General features: G+C 42.7%; 1 protein-coding gene across 6 annotated transcripts in view; it reads right to left on the reverse strand.

The window, feature by feature from the left end:
• Window positions 1-12,460, reverse strand: part of ripor2 (RHO family interacting cell polarization regulator 2) — a 62,050-nt gene that overhangs the window by 3,172 nt on the left and 46,418 nt on the right. For 3 of the 6 annotated variants that reach the window (XM_069175889.1, XM_069175887.1, XM_069175890.1), the window contains exons 7-22: window positions 7,677-7,826; window positions 7,479-7,542; window positions 7,042-7,085; window positions 6,501-6,626; window positions 6,263-6,411; window positions 5,543-5,672; window positions 5,051-5,197; window positions 3,853-4,635; window positions 3,055-3,239; window positions 2,592-2,754; window positions 2,309-2,441; window positions 2,040-2,201; window positions 1,472-1,648; window positions 503-705; window positions 318-401; window positions 41-131 (exon numbers count right to left, since the gene is read on the reverse strand). In XM_069175889.1, coding sequence (XP_069031990.1) covers window positions 41-131; window positions 318-401; window positions 503-705; window positions 1,472-1,648; window positions 2,040-2,201; window positions 2,309-2,441; window positions 2,592-2,754; window positions 3,055-3,239; window positions 3,853-4,635; window positions 5,051-5,197; window positions 5,543-5,672; window positions 6,263-6,411; window positions 6,501-6,626; window positions 7,042-7,085; window positions 7,479-7,542; window positions 7,677-7,826 — 2,791 coding nt within the window. The remainder of the gene's footprint in view (window positions 1-40; window positions 132-317; window positions 402-502; window positions 706-1,471; window positions 1,649-2,039; window positions 2,202-2,308; window positions 2,442-2,591; window positions 2,755-3,054; window positions 3,240-3,852; window positions 4,636-5,050; window positions 5,198-5,542; window positions 5,673-6,262; window positions 6,412-6,500; window positions 6,627-7,041; window positions 7,086-7,478; window positions 7,543-7,676; window positions 7,827-12,460) is intronic. The other 3 variants (XM_069175888.1, XM_069175886.1, XM_069175891.1) reach the window with 2 other exon arrangements.

Here is a 12,460-nt window from a genome sequence, read left to right on the forward strand (position 1 = left end):
GTCTGAGCAACATTATGATTTTCATGAATTTGTTACTCACCAAATGTGAGCAGAGTTTCTATGGCGACGTGGCGAAGCTCCTCGTCGGCTGAATCACACAGCGCTACAACCGCCCTGAGACTCTCCACTGCCTACACATCCACACATAAACGATGTAAGTCCCTGAAGAGGGTACTTGTCAAAGTACATGGAGTATACAAGAACTTAATGGTCATAATTATGTTTTCCCTTTTTTTTTAATTTTTTTTTTTTTATATAAATGTAAAACTGTACTGTACTATGCATGACGCAACTCACAACTCTTAGCAGACACTGACCTGCAGACAGCTGAGAGCCGAACAGGCTGCCCTCTGGCTCTGAACTCCAGCCTCTGACAGTGCCTGTGTGTAGCACTCCACAGCCTGGAGACAACACAAACAAACATTCAAACGTGGCTTCTGTTAAGACTATTTGAAATGGCATAATTGGTGCACATGCTCTCTTCTCTTTAGCAATGACTCACCCTGGTCCTGAAGTGTCTGTTTGACGGTCCAGAAGAAAGGTAGTCAGCTGCTGCCTTGTTGACCTGAGGGTCCTCTGAGGTGAGCAGCGAGGCCAGGGCCTTCAGGGTGCTGTTTCTCGGCCAGAGAGATGACACCGGTACCTCCTCCATCTCCGCCAGACATCGAGAATCATCCCCACTGCACAGGACCTCTGCAAACACCTCTGCGGATGAGGCAAACATAGACACAAGTCGAAGATCAAATAAAGGACGGAACGAGTTTGTGGAGGGACAAATTCGTTTTCTGCATTTCTGACGTGTATGATGCAGGTTTGTGTTCGACACATATGGCTTTATTCTTAAAATTATCAAGGGATTTATTAATGCTTAATTCCCAAAACATCCAAAAATAAAATGTGATAACAGATTAAACTATTTCTGTCTTTAATATATTTTATAATATATACATTTTTTTATATTGATTGACTGAGGTGATACATTTGAGTACATATGGACATAAAAATCCAGATTTGGCTCAGTGTTAAGCTCTTTTTAAAAAGGAAGTATGGGTTTGTTTTCAGTCAGAAAAAACCCTAAAAACAAAAGATAAGGAACATTCTATGTACTGTATAACTTCCTTTCTAATTCCTGATTTATGTAATTCTCTTTTGAGAGTATTGATGTTAAATAAAGGAATACTCACTAAAGTGTAAATCTTTTGGATAGATCATCAAGTTTGTTTGTGTATTTTTCTGTAAAATGTGCTACGTTTTCTTAAATTTGAAACCAACACAGTTCCAGCTGCTCAATTCATCTGCAAACAAGTGTAATATTTGGTTGAGAGGAGAACTCTCAACCTATGTATTGTATGTATGACACACAATTTATGCAGGTAGACGTCGATGTTGTGTAGGAAACAAAATCCCTTTTGGGTATGCAAGAGTACACAACTAAGATGAAACAAAGCCAAGCATTGAACATTTTGCTCACCCTCTCTGGCCAGGTACAGCAGGTGTGTCTCCATGTCCTGAACTTCATGTTGTAAGATGTAGCTGTGGAACTGAAACACAGTCAGGACGTCCTGAGAGAGCGCAGCAGCAGAAGGACTGTGTGCCGCCATCAGGTCACTCCTGTCCACCATCTCACCCACTACCACACCAATCACTGCTTACAAGAAGAGAAAGAAGTACGTATTCAGAGCAGATCTGTGTATAGTTAATTGCAACAATATTTACACAATGGAGATGAATTTAAGCCTAATTACATTCAAAAATAATTATTGTAAACCTGTATTGTCACCGTCCATTTCATGTAGTCTCTCCTAACATCAGCTATTCTGTTTGAATTTTCACATTATATTCTCTGCAACAGTGGTGATCTAATTTTCCCTCAGGGACATATTTAAAACCGATACTGATTTACAAACCAAATAAGTGCATTAGCTGAAACCCAGCGGTAATTAAAAAACACAGAAATAGGACTGTGTTGCCAACAAAAAGATGAAATTTTAAGTATAACCCGTGGCTTGTTTGGAGAGAGAAAAGAGGGATGAGCCAACCTGTGTCAGCGCTGTGTGGGTGTCTCTCCTGCAGCACTGCTGTGTAGCGCTGGTTCATGTGTTTGAACACTCTGTCCAGTGTGGTGTGGAAAAGTCCTGCAGAGCCGCTGCACTCTGACCACAGAGTCATCAGCTGGGGGCGCTCTGCGAGGCTCGGGAGAACTGAGGGACAGAGCATCAGGTCAGATGCTACAAACCAGAAACTCTTTTGTGTATGGCAATGATAAGATAAATAAATTATTGCTTCATAAAACAATGTTGGTACCCACCATCAGCAGCAGACGTAATCGCTCCAAGTCTGTCCACACTGATCTCCGCTAGCTCTTCCAAAAGCTGGGTCTGTCCGGAGAGTTTGAGGAGCAGACTGCGACGCTGCCACAAACCTACCCCGCTGGTTAATAACTGCCATAAAATGAAGAAACAAAGGCACTTGAGATGCTATAAATAAAGTGGCAGAAAGTAGCTGTTGGTGTATTTAACAAACTTGGTGAACGTGAACTTCATTCATAATATCCAGACTCCAAGCTAATATATTAACAGAAGGAGCTCTACCTGTATGAGATGATTACAGTACTGGAGGTGGATGACAATGGCCACGTCCAGGTTCTCATTTCCCGTGGTAAGAGGCAGGGGGCTTCCCGCCACGCTGTTGCCTACCCCTGTGTCCTCTGTCAGGGCCTCACTCAGGTGTCCTCTGGCTTCTGGATGCTGGGCCCTGAGACGGTTCATACCAAGAGTCACCACAGAGTGGCAGCAGTAACACACACTGAACTACTGCACTATTTAAGTGGAGATTCTGTCTCATTAAACCGTTAAGTAGAAGTATAAATGTATATATTCTGCCAAAGCTCAGCAATTTGCTACAGTGAAATGAAATGCAGTTCTATTGTGTAAGAATTAAATCCTTCATACTTGCATATAACTAACAAAAAATAGCTTTAATAGACAAATAGTGCATCAATTGACTTGAAACAAAATATCAAAAGTTCTGACAGTGCTTTTTGTAAGAACTCACCCTATTCTCTCTCCATCTGCATCAAAAAGTGGAGACCTCTGTTGTGGAATGTTGGAGATGGCATTGTCGTCTCCGGTATCCTCATCATCAAAGTCAGAGGTGTTGAGGAAGTCAAAACTCTCCAGGGCACTCTCCACTGTCAGACTGAGGCTGGATGATCGACTCCTGTGACCCGGGAGACGGCACTGTGAAAAAAAAGGATGATAGGAATGCAAACAGAAAAAAACAAACCCATTGAAATTCAAATTTATGGCCAGTATGTGTGGGTGATCTTTAGGCAACTGGCACAGTGGCATTCATTTAAGAACACACAATAGTCTTAATCTCGACTGGACAGATGACACAAAGGCCGTGTGTTTGGGGTAACTCCAACAATGACTTGAATTACTACAGCGTAGGTACACTACTGAGTCCAATAGATGTTACTAAGCGTTGTTTGTTTCCTTAAAAATATAGGTCTAACTTTGCAATTGCCACAACAGCTGAATTCACAACACTGTTAAAAATATATTTTATACTATCCTGTAGTCAGGGTTTTTTTTTTTTATGATTATGCGGAGTTTTTTTTTTTTTTTTTTTTTTTTTTTTAATCAAGTAATCAAGGTAAGTGGTGCATTACAAGGGGCAGAATTTGGGAAGCATGTAAAATATGTAGTTATTTTGAGTAAGAAACAAAGTAACAAATATAGTTTGTTTGTAAACATCCCCTCCGACGAGTTGAAATTTGTTCAAGCAGGGTAAGAACTTAAGATAAACTGAGATATTCTACATATGTAAAAGAAGGGGCACTTAGTTTACCTTGAGCAGGTCCTCCAGTCGCATCACTTCCTGCTCCAGGTCTTGTAGCTCTCTGCAGCGGTGAGTCAGTGACTCCAGTCTCATCAGCAAGCTGTGGATGGCCTCCTCCAGGCTACTCTCTAGGAAAGCCCTGCTCCCCTCTCCGGCCCAGCTCAGACTTCCTCCACCCTCCGTAGAACTCCCACCGGGCAACACAATGTCTGAAGACGTCAGCCTCTTCACAAGCTGCCTGGTCAGGCTGCCCGCCTCCTCTGTATCCAGCTCCACAGGTTTCAACTCGTCAGCATGATCCAGGAAAACGTCCTCGGGAGCCACAGTAGATAGGTGTCCGTCAGAGCATAAGGACGGGGCAGCTGAACCACAGTTGGAGCTAGAATTACGTTGGGACTCTGTGCGCTCCCACTCTGAGTCTTCTGCAGCCTCGCCTTCATCACTGGCGAGGCTGGGACTGGTCCTGCTACCCCTGCTTCCTCTGCTACCCCTGCTTCCTCTGCTACCCGTCTCCCCATCCTCTTCGTACTCCTCCTCCTCCTCCTCCTCTTCCTCCACTAAATGCTCCTCTGCGATGGAGTCCTCCCTTGTTGGGATGATTTGTGTGGGTAATGGTTCTGATTCTGGAGGAGTGACTGTGATCTCAGGGTTGGACTGGCCCGGGGAGTAGGAGCTCAGGGCGGGGCTGGGGCTCGGCGTAGATCCAGAGGTGTCAGAGAAGGTGAAGGACAGACGCTTGCACTCTGCCATGCCGCAGCCGCCATTTTCAAAGACATCATCGGGCAAAGTGGACTGAAAGGAGAGACAGAAAAGTAAATAAATGTAACAAAAAAAAAGATGGACGACTTAGAGCTTGAAATCAGTGAATGAAAGACAGAAAAGTACAAGGGAAAGCTCCTCTGGAAAAAGAGATAGCAGATATACTTAAAACATCCACTCTAGCTCCTCTTTCCTCTCTAAATTCTTATCCCCTGATCTTTTTAAGATAGAATCACACAGAAAACAACAAGAATACAGACGGCTTATAGCATGTCATGCAAATAAACATGCAAACAGCCACACATGGCGTTCTACAGCCCACAGAAGGGGACTGGACAAACCCAAGTGTGTCCACACCAGCAGAGGAGTACATCCCCGTCACGTCAGTGAGGTAGGGGGGGCACACAGAGTCAAGGTTAGGAGGGTCAAGGGGCCACAACACACTCACATAGACCTCCAGACTGGATTTGGGCCTTGGCCGGAGTGAGGCCAGGTCACCAAACGAGCGACTGCGCCTTAGCTTCTCTAGCAGGGTGTCTCGGAGCATTTGCAGGAAGGAGAGGCGCTGGCGCTCCACGGGATATGGCTGCCACTTCTTTACACAATGCACGCAGGCAAGTGGGACAAGGGGTTGGGTATTCGAGTGAGGGCAGGAGAGTGACATACAGGAGGGATGGATGAGCGTGTCAGGTGAGACAGAGTGTGGGTAAAGTGTTATAATGTGGAGATGCAAAGAAGAGCAGGGAAATGGGTGAGGGTTAGCGCTGGCATTGCTTACATAAGCATGATGCATCAACAGAAAAAAATTTCCTTACAGTACAGTGCAGACAGTGCTGTGGTTAGTGTGTAAGGATCACTGCTAACAACTTAAAAGCAACACAAGAATCACCATGTCCCTCCACACCAATGAAGCTACAGGAGGAGTGTGTGTCGGACTCACAAAGAAGGACGTGTCCTGGAATGTGGGGGTCTCCGGTGTGCCCTGGCTGTACACTGACACCCGTCTCTGCAGAGCTGTGGCTTTGCTCACGTTGCCAGACGACAGAGTCAGGTCCTCGACATCGAAGGGACTGGATGGGGGAATGAAAACGAGGCACTTAATATGATTGCTCTACCTTCCTATGCCAACCCACTGCGTAAGTAAATACACTAATTCAGTGTTGCTGTAGATCAACACAATTTATTTTCTTATTTAAGTGCCTTAACGTATAAAGATGATGTTTCTCCACTAGATGGCAGGAAACCACAAGTCACGCAGACGCTGGATTTAAAGCCGTGACACCAACAACAGTTGTGGGTGTTTTGGCAACCAAACACAAGACCAGTCCGGTAATAGACTGTACAAGGATAAAAAATAGTTATAGACTGTATCCCACAACCCTAATACCCAGCAGTGATACCACTAATGTGTTTATCTGTTGCATGTTTTGAAAATAAAATACTCAACCTGCTGAAATATCACTGAACAAATACAAATAAACAAGTCAAATGTGAAGGAGTGAGGACATTCTACAGGTGAAAAGACAGCCACTACCTGGCTGCACCTAATTTTGTACCTTAAAATAGCCAGCCATGAATATTCTGGTTGGGTTTTAGTGACACTCCAGTTGTTCCTAAAAAAAAAAGAAAAAAAAGAAAAAAAAATCTTGTGTCTACTTACTACCACGTAACCTCCAGGTTGAGTTTGATGGTCCCCAGATCGTTGACGTCCACAGCCACCACCTGAGGCATGGCAGTAAACAGCTCCTTGGTCTCACAGATGACGCTGCCCACTAGCATGTGCGTGGCCAAACCCTTCAGCTCCGTCACCTGATTGGACCCAAACACCGGTTAAGGAAAAAAGATACTTCGAACCGCAGCACTATTTTGACACAAGGTTATAAGGATTTCCACAGTACCTTGATGTTGATAAGGTCGGTGATGAGGGGCATGAACACCATCTCATCTCCATCCCAGCTTTGTCTGGAGTTCACTTCAATCCTCCCCTTCAACTTCCACCGCTGGCGCCCGTACCGCATGAAGATCTAAAGGAAACAACAAGTATTCATATTATTAAGCGCCGTTTTCATTCTCTACCAACACCTGAGCATTTATTTTTTTCTGTAAATGTTCTACTATGTTCATCAGCTAAGCGCTAACTGTGTCCGTCTGCTGTTTGGTGCTGAGCAAGTAATGTACAGTGGATTTTCTGAGATTTTAACAGTTGCCTGCTGCAGCCGACCGACAGCTATACAATAAACTGAAACTCACTACAAAGCTCCCAAAAAGCTGAGCAACCCCACAGTGTCACTTTAAAAAACATTACTCTAACTACCTATAACTGAAAGACTAGATTGTGCTTCTGTTCTAATGCTGATAAATCTCAACTAAACTGGGTGAAATTTCACATTTCTCAAGTCAAGATGATTGTTAGGTGCAGGGAAAAGGAAAATAACTTGCCTCATATTGGTCTCCAGGACAGAGTCTAGCAAATCCTGCCAAACCTGTCAAAGAAAATAATTCTTTAATTGTTTTTATTATTATTATTATTCATAGAGCAAAAGAGGGAAGGAAAGATGACACTGTTATGATGCGGGTCAGCCTTACAGCTGACTTTCTTATTCAGGATGAGTTATTGCTCAATGACTCAGTTTCTTACGTCAGCACACTGGCTTTAAAATACATATTCATTGTTGGGATCAAGGCTGCGAGTTTTCTGTCATAAAATTCAAATATTCCCACTTGGTTCATGATCTGGAAAACCTAGTGTTGACATACTCCAAATACATGATACTATTGAGTAATATGATGATGACTAAAACAATTGTGTTGTAAACATTAGTGAATGAATGCATCTTATTTCAAACATAATATCATTTCAATATTTCTAATCCCACCTTTCATTTTGATATGAAACTCCCCGAGCAGGTTCTCCAGTTCGCTTTCAAACGTGCTCATGTTCTGGAGGACAGAAAAAGATAACACTGATTACACAAACAGCCCTCACAAAGTACAGGTGTGTGTGTCCATTTATTTGAGATCTTAGTAAATCAGGCCCTGAGAGTGTCCAGCCATGCCAGGTGGTGTGCGAGTACCTCAGTGTACTCCTTGTACCGGCGGTTGACCTCTGCAATGCTCTCTTTGGTGCCTTTCGTGGAGGGAGAGGAGGAGAAGGCCTGCTTCATCCGGCTTGCACCTTCCCTCAGACGGCTCTGGATGCAGAAGGCCTCATACAGCTCATCCACCTGAAAACACACATACGCAACGTTCCTTCATCTTTACTCAGTGTGCCACAAGGACAAGCATGCATTCACACACACACGCAAACTTACAGGTTCATTAGTGCATACACACACAAGAGAGAAACTTCAGCAGTAATGAAATGAAGCGAGTCTTTGAAGTTTGGAGCCCTCTATAAATTACATCAAAACATCCCTGGGCAGGAAGCAAACTCCCCAAAACTTCCAACTGCCATCTGAATTATTCTGGATGTGTTCCCACCTCGCTGGGTTTCATTCAAGGCTGCCAAACACAGCTTTAGGCTTGTGCAGTAACTCAGCAATGATGCTGCTTTTATGTTACTTTTTTTTTTTTATTGTTTTCAACAAGAGCACACAGGCACTATTGAGAATGAAATACTTGTGAATTTGATGGCAAGATGGTCTCAATGACAGATTACACATTCTCGTGACAAGGCTACACTTACAGGTACAGACAGGAATATAGCCATCATGAATGACATGACAGCCAACAGATTAAATGAGGAGAAAAGAGTCCTGCAGAGATACAGCTGGTATGTATCAGTGTAACTGTAGCCTCCAGTGGCAGACGCCTGCGTCGTCCCAGTCTGCGACACCAATGGGACCCTCCCATAGCGCGGCAACAACAGACGGGGTTTAGAGCTCATTTAGAAATGTCTGCCTGGCTTCAGTTTGCAGCACACAGCCCGATCTAACCCAAACCTACAGGGAGAGGGAACAACTCCATCGACATCTCACTGCGGGCTAAAATGTCAGAGATTTTTAAATGAATCCAAATGAAGACAAGATGATGCTCTAAAAGTATTTTTTTTCTTTGCCTTTTCATGTTATCATTTTTTTATATTTTATACAATTTCGAAGTAAGTTATTAACATAACTTCATGACAAACAAAAATCTATTTGAAGGAATATATGAAGTCTGTGCTGGTTTCTTAATATGGTTCCACTTTGTTTTTTTTATTCTTTGAACAGAAAATATTTAACATAGCAATCACTTTTGTGTTTTTTTTGTGTTATCACATTATCTTTTCAATATCTATTCGTTTTACTCAGTTTTTTTAATTTTTTATTGTTAAACACTTTAATTACAAAAGCGCTTTACGTTATCATAACTCCCTGGCATGTTTCACTTAAAGAGCATTAGGTTATCAGTATCTGTCTCTTCCTTTTCATAGTTAGTTTGTGCCACGTACTTGGTTGAAAGTCAAATGTTTGGGGAAAAAAAGGCTTAAAATAGGCAGAATTCATTACGAAACAAAACTGAGTTGAAATGATAAACTCTATAATCAAACTAAGCCTCCATTGTCTCTTCTTAACACTTGAAAGCACAAAGAAACTTTAAGACATTTCAATATCACTGAGTCACTCAAAGATGACTCACTTCTATCCAGCAGTCGAGATTTATTGTTATCCTGTCTGTTTAATTTTAGTTTTTTCTTAAAGTCAGATATGATCTGAGTGGCGGCCAGGCAAAACAAAACACCTCTGATGAGCCTCATCAAAAGGAAATATTGCCGCCTGCCTGACGAGAGCACTGAAATATTGATGCCGCACGCTCTTTATGGCACTCATTAGGGAGAAGCAGGAGAAAATGGGCCATTCTGGCCCTTGTCGTCCTAACAGCTTCTCTGAATGTTTGTTTGTGTGTTTTTGAGCCTGAGCTGAACACCGGCCGCATGTTTGTGATAGCAGACTTTGAGTGGACATGTGGACATGTGTATGAAGAGCGTGTTTATGCTGTGGTGGGCAGGCAAATGAGGATTTAGAGTAAAAAGTGAGAGTGGTTTTCTGTGGGATGTTTCTGTTCTAGACGAAGGATAATCCAGTCTGAGGACGTTATAACTTATTTTGACAAACAGTGTACATACAAACACACACCCACCACCTCAAACATACCAGTCCTCAGCACTCCCCACCCCTGACCAGGACCCAGCCCATATGCCTGTCTGTGGTATGTGGTGCATGTGGCGCAGCTGCAGCAGCTGAGCTGAGCTGAGCCAGCTATAAAACAACATCCAACCTCAACTGTTTTTCTCAGCTCTGATTGTAATGGAGGTGGTTCAGAGCCAACAATCACCAGTTTTTTGTTTACAATACAAGGGGGGGGGGGAAACAGGAGCACCGGGCTACATTTCTGACCATGTGAGGAGCCAAGCTGAAGTCAAAAGAAACACCTATTCACCCAAATTAACTTTTGCACTTATTAAATCGAGACATACTATATTATTGTACTCAAATAAATGAGCAGACAACTACAATGAGTTACCCATTTCCAGGAAATTGCCTCTCTAACGAAATTGGGCCTTCACAAACCGGGGTTGATGAATAGCCATCGTTGTTCTCAGGCTATCAGTAATCATATCGTTATCAGCTAATGAAGCTGAATTTTGTCCCCAATTACAATAGCCTCTCACTGCCTTCAAGGAAATGTCCTTTTGAAGGTCAGCCAAGCTCCACTCCAGAGGGTGGCCATCAGCATATTGCTGCGCCTCGAGCACATTTCACCCTAGAAACAAAAGAAACATGAAAGGAAAAACACAAACAAAGAAGACAGAAACCTCAACTGTGGCAAGATGGGTAAAATAGTCTCAGTAACACACACTTATGAACGTCCGACAGCAAGGCAAAAGAAGAAGCACTACCGATGAAAACAGACAGGCATGTAAATGTCATGTATGCATCTCTTATGGAGAGATTGCTGATTGTGCATTTAATCTTTTCTCTGCTTTGTCTTTCCGGGTGTTGTATTAATGAAGAACTTGTTCAGATGGAGCGAACACACCACAGTGTAACATCAACAAACAAAAGAATATAGGTGAAACAATAACAAGCAAAAATTACAATAATTTAATAATTGTTTAAGTCATGTTGAAAAGGCGAATTGGCCAAAAAAGGTCTTTAAATGTAAGTACTGGCAGGTTTTCTTTGTTGTAAATGACAATAAATTAAATGTTTTGGGGATTTAGACTCTTATTTGGACAACCTGACACCTTGCCACATTTTTTACAACGAGTATATTTTGACATTTTATAGACCAATTGATAGATCAAGAAAATAACCAGCAGATTCCGTCGTTATGAAAAAAATCTTTCGTTGCCACACTACAAAAATCTACAATTTTATACCAATAACCTTCTAAATATATAAGATTTTCCTACAGTAATTTCTACCTTAGTTAACAGCACAAAATATAACACCAATGTGCTGATTTGAAGGGTATTTTCAATACAAAGATAACATCTGTTTTAACATCCATTAAAACCACCTGAACCATCTTAATTAACTCTTACCAGTTGTTCAGCGATATTAAATGGAAATGTATTTGAAATGAAGTCCTTTTTTGGACTGTATCAATTACAGCTCATTGGCATGGCAAAAACGTGCATGGCTCAGAGACCAAGTGGGGAATTATGGAAAAATCTTTATTGAGGAATCAATTATGCCCAGGTTGAGGATAATATTGTGTTTGCATTTATTGAGGTTGAAATATCCATTTTAGCTCCTTTTTTTGTATTTTTAAACCCATGTCAATATAATCCCTGTAAAAAATAATGAATGCTGGTGTTTGGTTGGTAGTTTGGCAACAGTGCAGTCAGGTTTTTATGAAGTGTCTCTGGGAGTTTTAAAGGATTGTCTCTGGATCTATTGTATGTATGACTTTAAACTGTGAACAGGGAATCCTTAGGATATGGCAGCAATCCTCTTAAGATATGGTCATTATCCTGGATTGTAGGATAATGGTGCACACACACACGCACACGCACACGCACACGCACACTTTCTGCCAGGGGGCGAGTGATTATAAGCAGATTAAAACAGGCGGGCCACACCAAACAGCATCAAACACACAATCCCCTCTCTGGGGAACTGTGTATGCGTGTGTGTGTGTGTGTGTGTGTGGCAAGATTAGCATTTAAGGGAAGAGGGGAAAGCAGAAAATGCCGTATATTAAAAATAATCACATGCAGAGTATTCACACTCGTCTCGGATTGAATTTGGCACCTGGTTAACATCCACAATCTCTCTCTCTCAAGGGAGGAGGAGGCGCCTGACAGCCGCTCTCTCCTCACCTTCAATCTCTGTCACTCATCTCTTTAATGATGCCCTGCTGATACTCGCGGCCAGCGCACAGACACAGACAGACAGACAGACGGACACACAGACACACGCACGCACGCGCGCGCACGCACACACACACACACACACACACACACACACACACACACACACACACACACACACACACACACACACACACACACACACACACACACACACACACACCAGACCCTATCCCATGCAGGACATCATAGGGGTTGTATTGTGCCACCTGCGTCCTCCATGTGTGCCAATTACTGCTCAGACATCTGCAGGCAGCACGGGAACAAAAGAGCGGGCTGATGTGAGTCACAAACTAACAACTTGCTGATAGATGATTGTTAAGTCATCCCTTACGGCAGCTGTCCTGCACAAAGAGACACGCCTGAGCCTGAGCACAAATGCTGACAAACACGTCCACGCTTACTGTGGCTTGCAGCTGCTGAAACACTGAACGTTTTTTTTTTATGTTTTCTTTTCTAAGATGAGGTAAAGTGCATGTGCAGCTTTTGATTGTTTTA

The sequence above is a fragment of the Embiotoca jacksoni genome, unplaced genomic scaffold (assembly GCF_022577435.1).
Source record: "Embiotoca jacksoni isolate LCO1_2020_lvr unplaced genomic scaffold, fEmbJac1.0.p SCAF_7, whole genome shotgun sequence".
In the NCBI taxonomy this organism is placed as follows: domain Eukaryota; kingdom Metazoa; phylum Chordata; class Actinopteri; family Embiotocidae; genus Embiotoca; species Embiotoca jacksoni.